The sequence below is a fragment of the Mustela lutreola genome, chromosome 8, assembly GCF_030435805.1.
Source record: "Mustela lutreola isolate mMusLut2 chromosome 8, mMusLut2.pri, whole genome shotgun sequence".
NCBI lineage: Eukaryota > Metazoa > Chordata > Mammalia > Carnivora > Mustelidae > Mustela > Mustela lutreola.
Genome location: NC_081297.1, coordinates 83,126,606 through 83,149,573, shown reverse-complemented (window position 1 = coordinate 83,149,573; position 22,968 = coordinate 83,126,606). Strand labels below are relative to the sequence as shown.

The 22,968-nt window shown below is 34.3% G+C and overlaps 1 protein-coding gene across 4 annotated transcripts in view; it reads right to left on the bottom strand.

Moving 5' to 3' along the window:
- Positions 1-22,968, bottom strand: part of FGFR1OP2 (FGFR1 oncogene partner 2) — a 38,606-nt gene that overhangs the window by 11,427 nt on the left and 4,211 nt on the right. For 2 of the 4 annotated variants that reach the window (XM_059185831.1, XM_059185829.1), the window contains exons 2-6: positions 10,226-10,374; positions 7,540-7,657; positions 5,837-5,979; positions 3,389-3,502; positions 794-907 (exon numbers count right to left, since the gene is read on the bottom strand). In XM_059185831.1, coding sequence (XP_059041814.1) covers positions 794-907; positions 3,389-3,502; positions 5,837-5,979; positions 7,540-7,657; positions 10,226-10,360 — 624 coding nt within the window. In that variant the 5' untranslated portion in view covers positions 10,361-10,374. Of the gene's footprint in view, positions 1-793; positions 908-3,388; positions 3,503-5,836; positions 5,980-7,539; positions 7,658-10,225; positions 10,375-11,726; positions 11,807-22,968 lie in introns of all 4 variants that reach the window. The other 2 variants (XM_059185830.1, XM_059185833.1) reach the window with 2 other exon arrangements.

Below are 22,968 nucleotides of genomic sequence, written 5' to 3'. Positions count from 1 at the left end.
TAAAATATTTCCTATCTGGTCCTTTACTAAAAAAGTTTGCTTAACCCTGTTTAAAGAATGCTTAAAGACAGAAATCACTTTAGGCCCTCAATAACCAAAAGTATCTCCATTATGATTTCAAAATGAAACTTTTAAAACATAAAAGTTGGGGCACCTGGCTGGCTTAGTTTTTGGGCATTTGCCGCTGGCGCAGGTCATAATCCCAGAGTCCTAGGATCGAGCTCCACGTTGGACTCCCTGCTTGGTGGGAAGCTTACTTCTCCCTCTCCCATTCCCCCTGCTTGTATTCCCTCTCTCTCTGTCAAATAAGTAAAATCTTTAAAAAATGAATAAAGTATAAAAGTCTGTTCTACTGATCTGAATTATTCAACAATGACTGATGCTTGTGCTGCCACAAATAAAGGACGGAAAAGCTTTTATATTCCTCAGAAAAATACAAGTGCCCTAAGAATATCCGTGGTTTAAAAAAACTTTTCCTGCATCATCATCATTTCCAACAGAATGAAGAAATTTTTTAAATTACTAAATTAAAAAGCATATTCACCCAGTAACAGGAAGCAACACAGGATCAAAACATCAATGTTCTCAAATACTGCTTTACTGATCCTCGACTCTTCTATTACTATGGAAATGGTCCTGCATTATATGCCCATATAACCAGTATCCAGGTTAAGAAAGAGAACATTGCCAGTTTTCCAGAGAAGTGTATACATATATTTTTAAATGGGATGTATTTTCTGGCATAAATCTTTGTATGGACAGTTTTCATCCACATTTGCAATTTAAAACTTACTTCAAGTTGAAATATTCGCTCCTGTTCCTTGCAACCCTGTTGCTCGTCAATTTCAATAGCTTTCCTCATTACTGCTGCCATTTCCGTTATCTGATCAACATGTGCTTGTAATTCCTGAAAAAAAGAGATGGGAGTTGCAAATCAGTGAAATACTTTAGTTTTATTTTTGGATCCTCTCCTTTTTAAAAAGTCTGCATTGCCACTTAATATGGATGTAATATTCTTACATTGCCATTTAACATGAAGGTACTTTATAAACCAGTTTTACCAGAAAGTTGACTGACCATGAATGTGCTTTTAAAATCAGGGTTTTATCAGGGCTACAAGTAAGGATAAACACCACAATATAACTAAACCCACTAGCAAGAAGTGTACTCATATTTCACATTCCTCTCACCCTACAAATGATCAACAACTTTTCCTTTTTTATACCTACATATAGTACTAATTAAAGTAATGGGGAAGACAAAAATTGACCATATTTGATCTCTTTACCCCTAACATCTTCATGATTCACAAGTCTTTTCTGTATTATCCATGTCTAAAAACTGATCTCAATCCAACCTAGAAACTTTTCCAGATTATAATCTTCCTTGAGAGCAGGAACTGTATCTTGTTTATATTTGCCTGTGTCTGGTACATAATGGATAATAAATATTGAATAAAATGAACAGAAGTCTGCTTTTGAGTATTAAAATATTAAATGTCCTTCTTTGCAAACTGTTCAAATATCACTTAGGTGTAAAATGGCCACATTTATTTGGTGTAGCAGGTAGTACAAATTTCTTCCAATCTCATGCTATTATTACTTTTTGCACACCTATGATATGCCAGGCACCGTGCTAAGCAATGGGAATAGGAAACCTATCAAGACATGTTCCCTGATTTCAAGGAGCTTAGAGTCAAGTGAAAGAGACAGACATGAGGTTTAAAAATCAACAGAAACTTGAGAATAATAATTTTTTCAACAAATAGCTTCTAAGATCATTGTTCACTGGCAGTTGGGGGTGATTTTTATTATATTAAGGTCAAACTCAAAAGCTAAAATCTCCCCCCAATAACCTTGTCTCTTAAATTGTATATATCTGATTTGTAAAAAGGATTTGAAAAGGACCTCCAAAACTTACAAAACTAGTAAACTGGAAAAATATGGAGAACAAATAGTATCTTTAGCAAACCACACATTTAGTACATTCTAACCAACAAAAATGCAGATCCTTAAATTATTTTAATGGGGACACCTATACAATGCTAGTATGCAGAAAGGCAAAACAAAAGGACTAATCTGCACTACCCAATATGATGCTATGCAAGTGTCAATTAAAATTAAACACCTTTTAAAAAAGTTAATTCAGTCCGAGTTGCACTAGTGACACTTGAAGTGCTCAATAGCCAAGTGGCACTGGTGGCTTCCATGTTGAATAGCACAGATAAAGAACATTTTCATCATTTCAGGAAGTACTATTGGACAGTCCTGGATTAGATTATGGTAGCAACAATAATATCAAGACAAACATCTATCATATTCTGAAATAGTTTTTTAAAAAAATTATTAAAATCTCTCCCTCTGGAAAGGGAGCATAATGTTTAAAACCAAGCTTTAAGTACAGACAACTGTAGCAACAGACTGAGGATGATGAGTAAAAATTCTGAATACCAACATTTTCTTCAGTTTATTGTTTAGTGTCCTTTAAGGGTAAAAGGCTGTACAGGAAGCAAATAATTCTTTGCCTTTAAAATGGAAGAAAATGAGATTCCACTAATTTTTTCAGGACAGAGTCTGTTCTAATTAAATCATGAGAAAAAAAAACCACCAAGATTTCAAACAGAACAGTTTTATAGGCCCAGTTCACGGAGGGTTCATTTATTACAATAAAATCTTTAGGGAGGTATCCTAGGTCTTTTAGTGAACACAGAGGCTAAGAGCTGGGCTTTCAAAACTGTCTGAAAAGCAAGAAGAGTCAGTAACATAATACTTGAACTTTCAGTAATACAATCCTTGAACTTTCTTGAAATGCCTTTCATTTATAACTTTTTAGGGTTATTTCAAATTTGCTCAATAAAGACCTGCCACAATAATTAAAACAAAAAAGACAATGTAGCATATATTACTAACATATACATATACATATAGTATGAAACCTAAACAAAGGCATCTTTAGGTTATTGAGAACTCAAACTAAAGAACTACAAACTATTACAAATCTGAGTTAAAACTGTTCCTTTAATAGTTCGAACAAAACTTCTATGAAATCAGATTAAAATGACTTCCAAGAAAATACTTTGATGTCCACAAAGAGGGTAGCTGTTTACACAATTCTGCAGCAACAAAATGAAAATCTGGCTTGAACAACCTTTAAAGCCTGCCATTACCTAACAGGCTGTGTATGATACAAAGGGAATTAATGACAGATTTAAAGTTTCTACACTGAATATTTTTGCATGGCTATCAAAAGCACAGTATATATATATTTAAGGCAATTTCATTTATTTGCTGATTTTAACTGGCAGGAAAATTCAATGTCAAAGAATGTTTTAAATGGACCTTCCCCCTTCCATCCACACCCCAAAAGTTGACTGTTTTATTTAGTGTACATTCTGATTTGCTTCCAAGTGCCTCCTCTCCAGTCCATGTTGAGATGCTTCAAAGATGTGTCGAGATGCATCAAGGAAGAATCCTTCGGAGCTGTTACGATGTACCATGTCAATCTGTAGTATAGAGTCATTATAATGTTAATACGGATATTATCCGTAATTTAAAAACTGAATGAGTGTTAGTTCATGCGTGTTAGCCAACTGTTTGAAATGTTTGTTTTTTTAAGATTTCCAAAAAGGCATCTGTTCAAAAATAATGTAAAAATGAGTATTTGGAAAAAATGAATTCTTCTCAAACTTTTTATTGATTTTCCAGTCTGTACTCAAAAACTTCTAAGTGAGGGTAAAATTCTGTACTACAGTTGGTCTTAAAATGATCTCTTATGCCAAAATGCTGTTATGTGTAACTCCGCTTATTACCCCTAAATGCATTATAAAATTTTTTTGTGTTTAGGCTCATCAGAGTATTAACACCTAAACACATCTTGGAATATTTCTGCACCTTTATCATACAAGTTTCTCTGCTCACCCACTTCTGCTTGTTGACCCTTCCACCCCAATAATTAATTCAAGGCTAGACTTGGATGAATCTGTCTTCTTGACACCTTCCCAGATTATCTTCATGAGAACTTATCTTGCTCCATTAGTACTCCCGTATTAAATCATATCTCTATTTTAGGATTCATCACATCCTACCTTATATATTCTGTTTGTATTTCCCTTTATACTCTAAGCTCTTATGGCAGAGTGATGGAACTTATTATTTACTCATCTTATTATAATAACTAAGCCAAGACAAGTGTTAATAAGTGTTTGTTTAATTGAGTTGAAGTGTCTCCTTTTTGGGAAAAATCAAAATCACAAACATTAATATGTATTAGTTGGAATTAACATACAAGTCACTGAACAGTCATTTTATGGAAGGATCAGCACTCAGATGAATTCAATCTACATAATAAAAGATGGTCTACAGTTATCTTAAGAAATGTTTAACTTTCCTAATTAATAACACTGCACTAGTGAATGGTAAAATCTAATGTGTTCTAGAAAATATTTACTTTTGGAATAGCTGCTACCAGATGGAACTAGCAACCTGCAGTATCTCATGCTAAACATTCTTTGGTAGAGCAATCTCTTTAGATCTTAACAAATTTCTTAGGTTTTAAACATAAGGGCCTTTTGCAATTTCTCATGATTATATTTATTTTACCAACAATTTCAGTCAATTCATCTTTGTACCTTTAAAAGAAACACTCAAGTTATACATTTAAATTTTTGTTTTTATAATGATCTCATTAAAGATAGATAAATTTATATTCAAAAGATTGCCACTTAAACATCCAAGATTGTTCCTTCTGGTTAGAAGATGAATAGTTTAATTAGATAACATTAAACCCATATTTATTAATTTATTATAAAATTGACACAAGAGTATCTATTACTAATTCTCTTAATAGGAAAACTTGTCACACAAAGATCTATTTACTAGGTATTAATTTTAATAGAATAATTTATAATTTAAAAATACCTACAAGCACCAATATGGGAGAATTAATTTAAGGATTCTAAAATGTGTTTCAGTTATTGAGAAAGATAAATGCATGTCTTAAAACAATATTTCTTATATAATGTTAGTTTTAACTAATAATAGTTAGCTCATCATTATCCAATACAGGTATAACTAGAAATCACAATATTCTAATATTTTTATTCACAGCAGCAGTTAAAATTCAGCTTAAAATGTAAATAGGAAAGAATTATTCTACTTGTCTTCATAGCAGTTGCTAATAAACAAAGGGACATACACAAAGGAAAGAGACACAGGGATGTCAATAAGTGAAATGAACAGAGGAGGAAAAAACCAATTTCTAACCAGTTTAGCTCTATCTCTAAAAATGGTGTTAAGTGATATGTGATTGGGGAGTGGGGGTGGGGTCAAATCTTAATATGTTGGTTCTTTTCCTCCTTGCACCACCCCCACCATGGTTTTCCCATCATGATCAGTATAATTTACAGTCTGGATTAATTAGCCTCATTCAGAAAACACTCTTAAGAAAAACAGATCTACCTTTAGCTGTCTTCAGATTTCTGAAAACGTTTTTCGGCATTTCAATTTTTGTTTTTGCAACAAATGTCAATACACAAATTAGAAGAACTATTTCTTAAAAGCAGATAAGCTTATAAAAATATTTTTTAATATACTTACCTTTACTTCCCAAATAAAGTTTATTTTTGAAAATATGTTAGAGCTACTGGGAACAATATGAGTTAAGAGAGTAAATCAAACAAAATATGTAACAAGAAGTGACAAAAATGAGGAAAAGCAGAAAATATCAGAAAGATGAAATATTCGGTATGTTATATACCTGTGATTTAAAAAAAATCTCAACACAAGTTAACCATTTATGCTTCTTTTTCATTTCAAATTATACTTATAAAATGGATTACCTTGGAGTGCTGTTCTTTTAACTTCGTTATTATACCCGGATCATCTTTTTTGCTGGCCATTAGCAGTCTAAACATTTGCTCTCGATACTTGCTCATTATAAGTTCCAAGGCAGACTGATGTTCTTCCAGGGATGTACGTAATTCTATCAGAATCACAAGAACAAGAGTATATTTTACTCAAACCTGAGTTAAAGATGTACACAATAGTCTCCTCTCCACTGTATTTACCAAAAAAGCAACTTACAAAGGGGGTGTTTTGAAAAGAAAATGTGTAAAAATCTTGCCATAAAGCAAGCACACCAAATGGGAGTCCCTTGTTAGTTTTTTTTTTTTTTTTTTTTTTTCCCCTTGTTAGTTTTTTAAATGACCACTTAAAGCTTAGTTTTAAAGAATCATTTCAACAAATATTTACTGAATAATAATCAAGTATCAGATAATGCTCTATATTAGGAATACACAAAAGACCATGGAGCTCAGAGTCTAGAGGAGAAAGCAAATACATAAATAATTATAATACAACGTGTAAAGTACAGAGTAGAGCTCTACCCAAATATATATAAACAAAGTCTGTGAGCAGAAACTGGTGAGTTTCATATTATTGAGATGAACTTGGATTTCTAAAGATAAAAAAGGGAAGGGCATGCTATGCAGGGAGGCATGAAAGTGGGTTTTGTGTTCAGGAACTAGTGCGGGGCAGCAAGAACAAAGGTCTCATGGAGAAAAGAGGTATGGGAAGAAGACAGAGAAGAGGCCTCGAGTTGATGTTGAAAGCTCTGGATAAGGAAGTAAGTTTACAATGAAGGTTCTAAAGCAGAAAAATAACAACCAGATATATCTTTGAAAAATGAATCTGATGCCTGTGTTGTAGAAAGACTGAAGGGGGAAAAGAGATTCAAATCACAGAGGCCAATTAGGACAGATCAAGCAAGAGACTTTGAACACCAAAGCAAGGGACTGAAGTAGAGAAGAGAAGGAAAGGGAGTTATTTCATAGGTAATAACAATGGCATAAACTGGATATTGAGGCTAAGAATCTAAGATGACTCCACACAAGGTAGACATTCATATGTAGTAAAGGATAATGACGAATACATTATGGTTGGGGCATATGGATCACAAATGAGAATACCAAAAAGAAAATTTAGTTGGCCATTTCCCCATTTTTGAAAATATGAATTGGTCCCAAGTTAAGAGTCCAGTTGTATATTACAGCTCTTTTAATTTTTTTTTTTTTAAAGATTTTATTTATTTGACAGACAGAGATCTCAAGTAGGCAGAGAGGCAGGCAGAGAGAGAGGGGGAAGCAGGATCCCGGCAGAGCAGAGAGCACGATGTGGGGCTGGATCCCAGAACCCTGGGATCATGACCTGAGCCGAAAGCAGAGGCTTTAACCCACTGAGCCACCCAGGCACCCCCTACAGCTCTTTTAACTAAATTCAATTTTAACTAAAATCCAATGAACTGTGCCCTTCAAAAGGGTATATTTTATGGTATGTGAAACATCTCAATAACAGTAATAAAATAACTTATGCAAAAGAAATGAAAAATTATTTTTTAAAAATAAATGTGAATCTAACTTTAAAGCCCACTCCTTTATTCTCAAAGCATTCTGATAAGCCCCTTAGCAACATAATTCATTATAGCATTCTTGGTTCTCAACTTTAGTTGTCAAACTCCTTTGTTTTTTAAGATTATGTATCTTACCTTTGTTCTCTTGTTGCAGTTCTCTAATTTGTCTGTTTTCTTGCTGGATTCCCATAACTAATGTGGACCGTGGCCGATGCCTTGCAACTTCATTAAGTTCTTGAATTTCTTCCTGATACTAATGAAAAGATCAGAAAAGAACATGTGGGGAGAAAATATTTGAAAGTATGTATCTCAGATACATATCTGATAAGGGTCTAATATCCAGAATATATAAAGAATTCTTACAACTCTCAGTAACAATAAAAATAATAATTCTAATTTAATAATAATAACATTAAAAAGTAGGCAAACAAGACGAGTAAGTTTTGGGGAATCTAATGTACAGCATGGTGACTTTAGTTAACAATACTGTATTATACACTCAGAAATCAGTAAGAGTAGATTTTAAATGTTTTCATCACACACGGTAATTATGTGAGGTGACACAGGTGTTAACTAACTTTATTGTGGTACTCATCTTGCAATATACATGTGTATCAAATTATCTTGTACACCTTAAGCTTACACAATGTTATATGTCAATTCTATCTCAATAGAGCTGGAAAAAAGTGGGTAAGGGATCTGACAAGACATTTCTTTAGAGAAAGTCTATAAATGGCCAATAAACACATAAAAAGATGTTTAATATTACTAGTCATTAGGGAAATGCAATTCAATAGAACAGTAAGATACCACTTCACAACTACTAGGATGATTTTTTTTTTTTAAGATTTTATTTATTTATTTGACAGAGAGAGACACAGCGAGAGAGGGAACAGACAAGCAGGGGGAGTGGGAGACAGAGAGGGAGAAGCAGGCTCCCTGCTGAGCAGAGAGCCCGATGCAGGGCTCGATCGTAGGACTCTGGCATCATGACCTGAGCCAAAGGCGGGTGCTTAACAGACTGAGCCACTCAGGTGCCCTACTAGGATGATCTTAATCAAAAAGTCAAATACCAAGTGTCGGGCAGAATGTGGAGTAATTGTACTGTTCAGTGGAATATAAAATGGTGTAGCTGTTTGGAAAAGTCAAGCAGATCTTCAAAAAGTTAAACACAGAGCTATTATATGACCCATTCATTCTACCCCCCAGGTATATACCCAAGATAACCGAAAATTAATGTCTACACAGGAACTTATACACTAATATTCATAGGAGTATTATTTATAATAGCCCCCCAACAGAAACAATCCAAATGTCCATCAACTGATGGATAGACACAATGCACTATGTCCTTATGATGGAATATTTCAGCAATAAAGAGGGATAAAAAACTTATAACATGCTGCAACACGGATGAACCTCAAAAACATTATATTAAAAAACCAGTTACAAAAAGCCACATCCTGTGATTCCATTTATATGAAATGTCCAAAAGAGACAAATCCACAGAGATAGATTAGTGCCAGGGGCTGAGGGAAGGGAGAGCTAGGGAACATCCATTAATGGAGGTGAACCTTTTGGGGTAATGACACTGTACCAGAATTAGTGAGTATGGTTACACAACCTGTGAACATACTAAAATCCAATGAACTATGCCCTTCAAAAGGGTTAATTTTATGGGTGTTGTGAATTATATCTCATTAACAATAGTAAAAGAACATGTGCAAAATAATTAAAATGATAAATAAATGTGAGTCTAACTTTAATATTGTTCTACTTCATTTTCAAGGCATTTTGGTGTGCCGCTCAGTAATGTATTTATTCATTATAACATTTCTGGTTCTTTAACTGTTATATTCCTTTGTTTTTACAACTCAATTCAGATATATGTTCCTTGGAATACATAAGTCAAGCTGGACAGTTAGGGAGATATGTAATCTGTTTAGGGCAACAAAACAAGTAAACTTGCTCCATTATTTCTAGTAGCAGTATCCCAGGATGGCTTCCTTTTACAAAATGGATGAGTTTCAAAAGAAAGTCTATGAATATACATTTCCCTCAACTCATTACCATCAAAATACAAGAAATTATATAATTCTCTTTGAGTTGAAAATTTTTATCAGAAGGAGGCTTTTAAAATGGTAGCTAAACTCCATGTATCACTGGAAAGTTCTTATATACAAGTTATTTAAGAAAGTTCTTACATATATTCTATGGATTATAAGGATAATAAGAAGTGAAGTCCTTTTTATTTCTTAATTGGTAGCATTAAGTGAAAATGAAGGTAGGAAGTACAAATTCAACAACTGCATAATGTATAAACCAGATATATCTCTGTCCAAAAAGCAAATAATCAAATATACAGCTTTTAGAATATACAAACGTATATATATATATATATATATATAACTTGGACATTGAAAAAATTATAGGGTAATCTACAGTAAAATTAAAACCTACAAGTCAGGGTACTTTATTTTTTAATTTTTTTTAAAAAGATTTTTTAATTTATTGACAGACAGAGATCACAAGTAGGCAGAAAGGCAGGCAGCGAGAGAGAGAGGGGGAAGCAGGCTCCCGCCTGAGCAGAGAACCTGATGCGAGGCTCAATCCCAGGACCCTGGGATCATGTCCTGAGCCAAAGGCAGAGGCTTAACCCACTGAGCCACCCAGGTGCCCCAAAGTTTTGGGCTACTTTTAAGTTTTATAGAACATTAAGAAAATAACAAATATTAATTAAGCAGAAGTTTATAATTCAAGCAATGCATAAATGTCTGACTGCTTTTTTCAAAATGGAATCAACAAGAAAGAAAAATCAAACCTGCTTCATCGCTTCTACTCGCTTATTGAGAGCTGTGGTTTGCTCAATCAGAGATTCTGCTGCATCGTCATGATCTCTCAATCTTTCAACAAGAGCTTTGGCATCAGCTAGTGCCTTCTCGATTGTGCAACTCATTTCTAAAGGAAAACCTGTAAAATTAAAATCAAGATTCAAAACGAAGCCAGCATATCATCTTACTATTTTAGTTTCATGTTAACATAGATATGCTTAAGTTACATTTGTTACAGGATTGTTCACTGCACAGAAAAACACCTAAGAACACTTGTGGTTTTGCTTCTGCTGGGATGGCCCAAGCTGGAAAGTGAATTTATAATACTAAAAAAACTAGAGCATATATAAATGATTTGCAGACATAATCAGAGCATATTTAGAGCTCCCTGAATTTATGGTGGGGGAAAAAGTACAAACCAAGTGAATATATTTTATATTATACAGAAATTGTGCTCTTCATGAGAGCACTCCCTTATCTTGTTATTTGTCAAAAAGATTACTTTATTAGTTCGTACTCTGAGGTCCATGTTTGTGAGTTGCTAACTATGAGATCTTTCCTAGCCTCTGCTTGGTCAGGTGACCTGAGACACTATTCACAATACATACTTACTGACCACCCATGGTGGTCTGTATGTGTCATGCTGTGTCAAAGTGTCCTTCTTTTGGAGGAACTACTTCTTGTATGAACTACTATAATCCTAACTCTTGCGCTTCCTTAGTAAATGGTTAAAAAAATATGACTTAGAATATCAGCCATTATGGGAAATTTTCAATACATTAAAATCAATAAATAATGTGTTTAAGAGAGGCTCAAAAAATTAGGAGGCAAAATATGAAACACGAAATAGTTAGCTTCTTTCTTCACTTAGTATTCAGAGACCTCAAACTAAAATTGTAAATTTAAAATAATCTCTCTCAAAGACTTTAACCTTCTGAATCTTACTATCTTTGAATTTTTCTCTTTATACTAAGTTTTATCTTACCTTCTATATGAGCCATCCTTTCTCCAGAGCTTTCTCAAAAAGTAAAGTCAAATTACTAGTAAATTATTTTACTGAAGTAAAATTACTAGGCCAAAAGCCAAGTCTACAGATGTTAAATTAAAACTCTGTGATGGATCCAAGCCAAAGGCTATAATTAAGGATTTCACCAGCTTTAGGAAGACAGAAATTTGTTACAAAATGTAAGATTGTTAGATTCTACTATACTAGTTCAAACCTGAATAAGAGGATTTAATTAGAATAAGTTAAAATATAAAGCTGCCAACTTAGAAAATACTCAATATATGACATTACCAGAGAGTTTTAAAAATTAAACAAGCTAGAAATTAATATAATTCTGGCTCTCCAGATAAAACAGCCAAAAGACCTGTCTTCTAAGATTTGAGAGATTTAGAAAAAGGTACTTGAAAAAAACCATAAGCAAAGGGGTCATTAAAGTTACAGCTGTCCCATACTGGCTAAAACACAAAAGGACAACTATCCAATACCTGTCTAAGATGCTGCTCCAAAGAAGACACTGGATTCCAACAATGCCCTGTCCTTTCTCTTAACTTCCAAGGAGATATACCTAAAATTATAGATGGATAATAATACAGATTTCTTACTCATATGGGAGCCACCATATCTCCCCATTAACCCCACTAGTAGGATACACCAGATCCTTCAGAGTAAAATTTTGAAGTTATTTAAAGCCCCCTCACCAAAAAGAAACAAAAACAAAAACAAAAAACCAAAACTGGGAGGGGGAAGTGGGGGCAAATTGACTTGAAATGAGTAAATAAATAAAAATAAAGATACATTTGTCTTACAGTAAAGATAACTGGCTGTAACAAATAATGAAAGAAAATAATTTTAAAATTTTGAAAGTCTAGAGAAAACTGTAGAAGACTTTAAAGACATAAAGTTTATCTTGGCTTAAGAGAACAACTCAACTACTAAGAACCTCTAACAATCTCTGGTCCCAGCCTGTAAATAATATTATTGGGACCACTACCTGAAGAATACTTCTTTATGCTCTGTAACAAAACATCTACAAATATAATACACAGGATCTGTTTCCAAATAGAATACAATAAGGCTCCTACATATGATTAGATTATAGGTGATATAGACATTAAAAAACTATACTGTGCATAATTCGATAAGCATTATGCATAATTCGGTCTCCTTCATCCCCCACCCGTAAAAAAGAGGGTAGAAGGAAAAAAAAAATTAGCTCCTAGATTCCTCTAGGCAAAAGAATCCAGAGACTGACAGATTAATTTGGAAGAGAGCCCTGAATCTAGATGGATTCTTCTTAGGTAATCCTGATTTTCTTTTTAAAATATGAAAAAGTTATGCTGTGTTCTGGGGATATTAACTTCACAACATGACACCAAAGAACCACTGCTTATTAAATCCTATGCCTTAATTGAGTAGCTAAGATATCCTTTTTTCCCTCGGAGAAATCACAGACTTCAACTAAATTGGTTAAAGCATCTTCCGAACTTACCCTAGGGTCTTTAAACCTAATGTTGCAATGTTGCAAAGCCCTATTGCTAAAGGAAACCACTCTACATTTTCTACTAGTTGAATAATTATGAAATATTGTTACTTTCTGCTTTTCATATTACCATCCATTAGTGACACTCTTACTCCAACAACCAACCTACTGAAGGAAATCTCATGATTGTATTTCCATTCCGTAAATCAAGAACTGTCCAACCCACAAACAAAATTCATCCTCTAGGGATAAATCTTGACATTACTGCTTGTTAATAGGTTTCACAGTAAGCACAAAAAGTAACAATAACTGCAGTCACTCTGATAAAACTAATTTTGTTACTGGAAGCCAAACTGATCCAGTAAGTTAACTGTGGTTGTCTAAGATAGAACAACTTGCTTAAAAAAAAAAAAAAAAAAAAAAAAAGCAAATTTATATACTAAGAGCTGGATCATTTTGGGGGTAATTCACTTCTTTGAAATACTGCAAAAAAAAAAAAAAAGTTCCTCAGATATCCCTTAATAAACAATGAATACAATAACTATTTAATGGCTTGATACAACCTAAAGTAGCAGAGACACACAATAAAAAAAAATACCATACAAGCTAGGATGCTATGTTTTAGTATACATAATATAATAATGGAACTGCCTTATACTATAAACAGATTTTTTTTTAAAGATTTTATTTATTTATTTGACAGAGAAAGAGACAGCGAGAGATGGAACACAAGCGGGGGGGATAGAAGAGGGAGAAGAAGGCTACCCATTGAGCAGGGAACCCAGAATGGGGCTCGATCCCACGACCCTGGGATCATGACCTGAGCTGAAGGCAGACGCTTAACAACTAAGCTACCCAGGTGCCCTATGCAAGGGCCTCATATATAACAGTAAAATCATCAATCTATGGAGAAGAAGGGCCTCATATATAACAGTAAAATCATCAATCTATGGAGAAGTTCAAAGATTCCATCACAGACACACAAATCTGGCCTGATAAATTCCAAAAAGAAACATGGGATGATCAAGTTGTAAAATCCTGAGGATAAGAGCTGCCACAATCAGAATGGTAACTTGATAGCACCAGATGAAACCTCAAATGGACACTAGAAACTCCAGAAAACATTTCATTCCAGTAGGAAAAAAAACTGGCCACAATATTAGGAAAACTGATGGGAAAATTTTTTGGACAGCAGGGGATATGGCCAGTGCATGCTTTATTTGTAAATAATCTGGAAAAATTTAAAAGATGAAGTGAGGACTAGAACGATTCCTAAAGGATTTTTTTAACATCTCCTAGTGGATTTTATAGAGCTGTCCCTCTATGCTCTAGGAATATGTAACTTTCTTTAATATACTAGTATGTTTATGTTATGGACAGGTTGAAAAAATCCTCCACTGAAAAGCCATAATAATTGCAATAATTAAAATACTACTATAGTTTGTATTTCCCACCAAAAACATTCTAACTTCTCAATCAAGTACTATGGAAATGTATTTAACTGGCACAGTTATTTATGAATTTAAATTATGCAACACGGTTTCTTCCTCCGGAAATCTTCTGTCTTCATCATTCCTAGTCCTCAAACAGGATAAACCCAAGGTCTAACTCACATACAAAATTACCAAATTTCTGAAAACTAAATACAAAGAAAAATTCTTAAAACAGAGACAAACAACACTTATGAAGAACAAACAATCTGAAGGGTAGCTAGAAGCCAAACTGATTGAAATTGAAAGTGGAACAGTTAAAATGCAGAAAGAACAGAACTGTCACCCTAGAATGAAATTGAAAGTAGAACAGTTAAAATGCAGAAAGAACAGAAATGTCATCCCAGAATTCTATATCCAGCAAAAATATCCTTTATATATGAAGGTGAAATAAAAATCACTCCCAGAAGAAGAAAAAGAATTCATTTCTAACAGATTTGCTCTAAAGGAATTTCTTCAGAGAGAAGCAAAATGGTATCAGAAGGAAACTTAGAGCATTAGGAATAAAAGAAGAGTAACACAAAGAGGCAAATATCATAAACTATTCTTGAATGCTTTAAAATGTCTGATATTTGAAAATAACTATAATTGCTGTCTGACCGAATTTTCAGTTTACATATAAATATATAACTATGACATAAAGGTAGAAGGATAAACGTATCTATACAGTGATAAGATTTTAACTTGTCACCTGAAACTTTTATATGTCAACTGTAAGTAAAACAATTTTATATAAGTATATATATATATGTACATACATATATATACACACACACATACATAAATACATAATTCCTAGACAACTCCTAAAGAACCTGTACAGAGATAATAGCCAAAACCACAATAGATGAATTAAAATAAAAAGTGTTCAATAACACAAAAGAATGAAAAGGAGGAAATAAAGGATCAAAATATTGAAGGAACAAATTACAAGATGTTGGACCTAAATCCAAACATATTATTACACTAAATGTAAATGTTCTAAACACACTAACTCTAAGATATATTATCAGAATGAATTAATTAAACAGGACCCAGAGAGGGACTAAGATGGTAGAGTAGGAAGATCTTCAGCTTACCCTGTCCCACAAACATACCAAGAAAATAGTCACATCTGTACAACTAACTGTAAAAATGACCTGAAGACTGGCAGAACACACCTTCACAGTTAATGGCAGAGATGAGGCTATATTAGAAAAGGTAGGAGAGGTAGAGACTCATTGGGAACCAAACCCCTGGTGAGACAAACCACAAATGGGACAGATACCATAAGCATGGAGAATCTAGAGTATCAGACCCCACCTCAGACACTCCAAGCACCTCAGGCCCTGGGGCCTTCAGAAGACAAATCCCCTTAACATCTGGCTATGGAAACTAATGGGGCTTAACTTCTGAAATTCTTAAACAGTGGGGTGTACTTCTGGGGACTTTAAAAATCAGTGGGCTTAACAAAAGAGGTAGGAGGCAATAGGAAACTGAGTCCTTGTTCTTAAAGAGCCAGCTTAACAAATAATTCAGGCACAGAAGCAGCAGTTTGAAAAGCGCGTGGGGTATATGTGAAGGAGATTTATTTCCTAGTCTCAGAACATATGCTGGAGGAGCAAAGATCTTCAGGAGATTTCCCTAAAAGAAAAGTGATGGTGGGAGCCATTTCTCTTCCCCTCTCCTAGTCTGGATAGCTGGACACCTGCAGGAAATAGCACTAATACTTGCTAACACTACATGCCCTGCCCCCACATTCCTCTGCCACCTTCCTGTTCCACCCCACCCACCTTGGTAGGCATCCCTTCAAAGAGGTTCCTGCTCCTCCATATCCTGCAGGCAGCTCTGGCAGGGAATGATGCTATTCCAAAGAAACTCCTTCCTTGAGGAAGAGGCACCTAATCCTATAAACTAGCTTGCCCACAGTTCCAGGAGCCAAGTCTTTCAGCAGACTGTACAGAAAGAATGCTCTGCCATATGGCATGCCTGCAGCTTCAGCGAGAGGCAGACTGTAGATATCTACTCTGACTGCCAGTTCTGGCCCTCAACAAAAGCCTCTGTGGGCTCTGTAGGGAGAAAGCCCTTTCTTTCGATGTACCAACAGAGAGGCTAATTGCAGACAGCAGGCCCAACTGCTGACCCTGCCCACCTCTCAGCCAATCACAATCTCACACAGGCTCCCTAACAACTGAGGGGCTAAATACTGTCCAGTGTCTCCACAGTAGGCAAAGCAGGTAAACATCAACTGGGCTGAAGGCAAACATGGCTCAGCCACAACAGGAGGGCACATATAGCCCACACAGGGGACACTGCTGGAATACCTGACCCTGGTGACCAGGGGACATTGTGCTACAGGGCACTACCTAACTCTTCTGCATAAGGTCATGAAGATACTAACTGAACTTGAGAAAAAACTGAATGAACTTATGAGAACTTCAACAAAGAGAAAATATAAAACAGAACCAGCAAGAAATAAAGAATTCAATAATGGAAACAAAAAACACACTAGAGGAAATCAACAGAGGATTAGAGGAGGCAGAAGAATGGGTTCAGCGATCTGGAAGACAGGGTAATGGAAAACAACCAAGCTGAACATCAAAAAGAAGAAAGAATTAAAAATGAGATTACATTAAGGGAACCCAGTGACACTATTGAGCATAATAACCTCTGCAATATAGAGATCCCAAAAGGAAGGGAAAAAAAGGGACAGAAAACCTACCTGAAGAACTAATAGCTGAACACTTCCTTAACCTGGAGAAGGAAAAAGACATCTAGATCCAGGAAGCACTGAGAAGCCCCAACAAGATTAGCTCAAGGATGTGTACACGAAGACACGTAATGATTAAAATGGCTTAAAGTAATGATAGAGAATTTTAAAAGCAGCAAGAGAAAAGAAAGCAATTATATACAAAAGAAACCCTAGAAGGCTATCAGCTGATTTTTCAGCAGAAACTTTGCAGCCCAGAAGAGAGTGGCATGATATATTCAAAATGCTGAAAGGAGAAACTAGCAAAGTTATCACTGAGACTAGAAAGAAAGATAGTTTCCCAGACGAAAAAAGTTCAAGGAATTCATCACCACTAAACTAGCCTTACAAGGTATGCTAAAGTGAATTCTCTGAATGGAAAGAAAAGGCCCTTAGGAAAAAAAATTCACAGGTAAAAACAAAACTATAATAAAGGTAGTAGATAAATCACTTATAAAGCAAGTATGGAGGTTAAAACACAACAATAATAAAATCAATTATGTCTACAAAAATTTGGGGATACACAAAATAAAAAGATGTAAAATATGACATCATATACATAAAATGTGGAGGGGGAAGTACCAATTTAGTGCTTTTAGAATGTGTTTAAACTTAAGCAACCATAAACTAAATAATATAGACTGCTGTACATTTAAGTTATTATATATGAACCTAATGGTAACCACAAATCAAAACCTATACACACACACACATACACAAAAGAAGAAAAGAATCCAAGTCTAACACTAAAGAAAGCCATCAAACCACAAGGGATAAGAGCAAGAGATGAAGAAAGAAATAGAGAAGAACTATAAAAATAACTAGGAAACAACAAAATGGCAATAAGCAAATACCTATCAGTAACTACTTTAAATATAAATAAACTGCTCCAATAAAAAACACAAGGTAGGGGCGCCTGGGTGGCTCAGTGGGTTAAAGCCTCTGCCTTCGGCTCAGGTCATGATCCCAGGGTCCTGGGATCAAGCCCCTCGTCAGGCTCTCTGCTCAGCGGGGAGCCTGCTTCCCTTCCTCTCTCTCTGCATGCCTCTCTGCCTACTTGTGTCTACTACTACTGTCTGTCCAATGGATAAATAAAATCTTTTAAAAAAAAAAACCCAAAAACCACAAGGTAACTCAAAGGTTAAAAAAAAAAAAGCAAGACCCATTTAAATACTGCCTATAAGAGACTCACTTCAGACTTAAAGGCTTGTACAGACTGAAAAGACTGGGAAAACATATACCATGCATATGGAAAAAAAAAAAAAGAAAAAGGCCAGGTTGGCAATACTTTTATCAGACAAAATAGACTTTTTATTAGATTTTTTAAAAGATTTTTAAGTAATCTTTAAACATGAAGCTTGAATTTACAACCCCAAGATCAAGAGTCTCATGCTCTACCAACTGAGCTAAGCAGGCACCCCAGACAAAACAGATTTTAAAGCACAGACTGTAGCAAGAAACAAAGAAAAGCAAGAATTTCATAACAATAAAAAGATCACTCCATCAAGAGGATATAACAAATGTAGATTAACTATGCATCCAATATATCGGCCCCCAAATACATAAAGCAATTATTAAGAGACATAAAGGGAGAAATGAACAGTAATACAGTAATAGTAGGGGACTTTACCACCACATTTATGTCAGTGGATAGATCATCTAGACAGAAAGTCTACAAGGAAACAAAAGCTTTGCACAACATATTAGACCGGATGAACCTAATAAATATATATAACACTGGATCTCAAAACAGCAGAATACACATTCATTTCAAGTGCCCATGCAACATTCTCCAGTACAGATCACATGTCAAGTGGTAAAACAAATCTCAATAAATCTGAAAGGACTGAAATCATACCATGCATCTTTTCCAAGCACAACAGCGAATGAAACTAGAAAAAATCTGGTAAGAACATAAATACATACAGGTTAACAACATACTACTAATGAATGTGTCAACCAAGAAACCAAAGAAATAAAAAAAAAATACATGGAGACAAATGAAAATGAAAACAGAATGGTTCAAAATATTTGGGAAAAAGCAGAAGCAGTTCTAGGAGGGAAATTTATAGCTATACAGGCCCACCTTAAGAAACAAGAAAAATCTCAAATAAACAACCTAACTTTACACCTAAGAGAGTTAGAAAAAGAGCAAAGTCTGAAACTAGCAGAAGGAAATAAAAGCTGATAAACCTTTAGATAGATTGATCAAGGAAAAAAGGGGGAATTACAAACACTAACCAAAGTTAGAGGGTTAATAAGCACAGGAAAAGATACTCAACATGATCAGCTATCAAAACCACAATGAGATGCTTCACACCCACCGGGATAGCTATAACAAGACAGATAATAAGAATTGGTTACAATGTAGAGAATTTTTTTCTCAATAATTGATAGAACTTCCACACTGAAAATCAGCAAGGATATAAAAGACATGAACAACCAACAACAAGGTGGATTAATATCAACAAGAGCAAAACACATTATTTTTAAGTGCAGACAGGTCATCACTAGGATATATCTTATCCTAGATAATAAAACAAACCTTAACAAATTTAAAAGAATTGCAATCATACAAATTATGTCCTGTGACCATAATGAAGTTAAACTAAAATAGGTAACCAAGAGATAAGAAAATCTCCAAACATCTGGAAATTAAAAAACACAAAAGTAATCCAGAAGTCAAAAAAGAAGTCTTTTTGGAAATCAGAGAATATTTTCATCTAAATAAACATGAAAATACAAGGTATCACAATTCTGTCTTGCATATATAGCAGTACTTTAAAGAAAATTTGTAGCATTAATTTCTTTTATTAGAAAATTTAAAAGATTTCAAATCAATCAATTACCTAAACCTCAAGCTTATGAAACCAGGAAAAAAGCAAATAAACTCCAAAGTAAACAGAAAGAAGGAAATAATAAAAGAGCAGAAATCAATGAAACTGAGAACAGGAAAGCAACAGAGAACCAATGAAACCAAAAGCTAATTCTTTGAAAAAGCAAATGAAGTGGATAAACCTTCAGCAAAACTGATCAAGGGGAAAAAAATAAAAAAGAGAAAATATGTAAAATAACCAATGTCAGGAATGAAAGAAGGGCTATCACTTCAGACTTCTAATTCATTAAAAGAATAAGTGAATACAATAGTAATTTTCATACACATGAATTGGATAATTTATTTATTTTTTTTAAAAAAGATTTTATTTATTTGACAGAGATCATAAGTAGGTAGAGAGGCAGGCAGAGAGAGAGAGGGGGGAAGCAGGCTCCCCACCGAGCAGATATCCTGATGCGGGGCTCAATCCCAGAACTCTGGGATCATGACCTAAGCTGAAGGCAGAGGTTTTAACCCACTGAGCCACCCAGGCACCCCAGAATTGGATAATTTAGATGAAATCGATTAATTCTCTAAAAACCACAAACTGCATAGTCACAAAAGAGGAAATAGAGAATTATTAATAGTCCCATAACCATCAGGTATAGCAATTATAATTACTAATATCCTATAACTATTCTATAATAGTCCTAGAACTATTAAAGAAATTAAATTTGTAGTTAAAAATCTTCCACAAAAACGTCTCTATTTGGATGATTTCAATGGCAAATTCTACTGAACATAAAAGAAATAATACAAATCTTGTACAACCTCTTCGAGAAAATACTTCCAAACTCCTAAAATGATACCAGCATTATTCTAAAACCAAAACCAGACACATTCCAGAGAGACAGAGAACCATCATAAACATAAAATGTAAAATATCCTCAAGAAAATATTAGCAACTCAAATTCAACAACATATAGAAAGAATAATACACAATGACCACGTAGGGTTTATCCTAGAACTCAAGGCTGTTTCTATATTTAAATATTAATCAATGTAATCCATCATTTAAAAAAAAACAACAACCTACTTCATCATACTAATTGGTGCTTTTGGGGGGGGGGACCCAACGACATCCTTTCGTAATAAAAATTCTCTAGAAATAGAAGGGGATTGCCTCAAAATAAGAAACAGCATCTTTAATATAGTCAACATCATACTTAAGTGAGACTGTATTCAAAAAATGAAATTTTGGGGTATAAAGATAATAAAACATATGTAGGATATGCACACTGATAGCTACAAAATGCTAATTAAGGAAACCAAAGAGGGTCTAAATAAATGGAGACACACTGTGTTAATAAATTGGAAGACTCAACATAGTACGGATGTCAATCTTCCATAACTCATCTACAGACTTAATGCAATTTCCAATCAAAATCACAGCACGTCTTGCTGTAGAAATTGACGAGCTAATTCTAATATTTCTATGAAAATGCAAAGAGACTAGGATAGCCAAAAGAATTTTGAAATCAAAGTTGGAGAAATCACACCACCAAATTTTAGGACTTACTATAAAGTTACAGCAATCAAGACAGCATGGTATTGACAGAGACAGAAGAGAATAGAGGTCGGAAATAAGTCTAAAGAAACATGGTCAACTGTTCTTTGAAAAAGATGTACAGACACTTCACAGGGGAAAGGATGGTCTTTTTCTTTTCTTTTCTTTTTTTTAAAGACTTTTTATTTATTCATTTGAGACAGAGAATGAGAGAGAGAGGTAGAGGGAAAGTGAGAAGCAGACTCCTCGCTGCGCCAGGACCAGACTCGACTAAGGGCTCAATCCCAGGACCTGTAGATAATGACCTGAGCCCAAGGCAGAAACTTAACCATCTGAGCCACCCAAATGCCCAGGAAAGGAAAGTCTTGTCAACAAATGGCTATATGCCAAAAAATTAACCCCAACATAATTCTTACACTTTATATAAAAATTAACTCGAAGTAGACCATAGACCTAAACGTAAAATGAAAAGCGGAGAAAATCTTTGTGACCTGTGATTAGGCAAAGATTTTTTTAGACAGGATATCAGAAGCTTGATTCATCAAAATAAATAAATATATAAATAAATAAATAAATAAAACTAGACTTCATCAAAACTAGAAACTTTAAAAAAAAAAACCCAGAAACTTTTGCTCTGGGAAAGGTATTTTAAGACAATCTGAAAAGACAAGCTACAGACTGGAAGGCAAAATTTGCAAATCACATATATCACAAAGGACTTTATCTAGAATACATAAAAAACTCTCAGAACTAACATTAAGAAAATCATCCAATTTTTAAAATGAGCAAAAGACTTTAACACTTAACTAAAAAGATATAAAGGTGGCAAATAAGCACATGAAAATACTCAGCATCATTAGCTATTAGGGATATGCAGTTAGAACAATGAGATCCACTATACCCCTATTAAGGTGGCTAAAATAAGAAGTACCGACATTTCAAGTGCTGCAAGGATACAGTATGACTGCAACTGCCATACAATGCTGGTGACAATGGAAAATGATATGGGTATTTCAGAAAATGGTTCGGCAGCTTCTTATCAAATTAAATATCTAGAGCTAGATATGGTCTTTATGACCTCGCAATACTACTTTGGGCATTTACTGTAGAGAAATGAGTGGAAAAGCAAACTGTAGTACAGCAATACATGGAATGTGATACTGATACAGACAACAATATAGATGAATCTCAAGGGCATTAATGCTGAGTGAAAGAAGATAGTTTCAAAATGTTACATATTGTTTCCATTTACCTGGCACTGCCAAAAAGACAAAACTATAATGTACTTCCTGTCCCCAAGGTTTTGCCTTTGTCATTAATTCATCTGGTTGTTATTTGCATGTATGGTAAAAGGAAGCTATCTACTTATATTTCCTTTGTTTTATGGGGACAACTAGTTGCCTTGGTCTCATTTATTGTATAGTACATTTTTCCAGGACTGAATTTTTTCCTATTGAAATATATTTGACATATAACATTATGTAAGTTTAAGGTGTACAACATATTGATTTGGTATTTATATATTATAATATGATTGCCATTGTAATGATAATTGGCATCTCTATTATGTCACATTATTTCTTTCTTATGGTTGGAATATCCCCACTCATTTTAATGCCACACGTGTTTTCTCAATAAATGGATAGG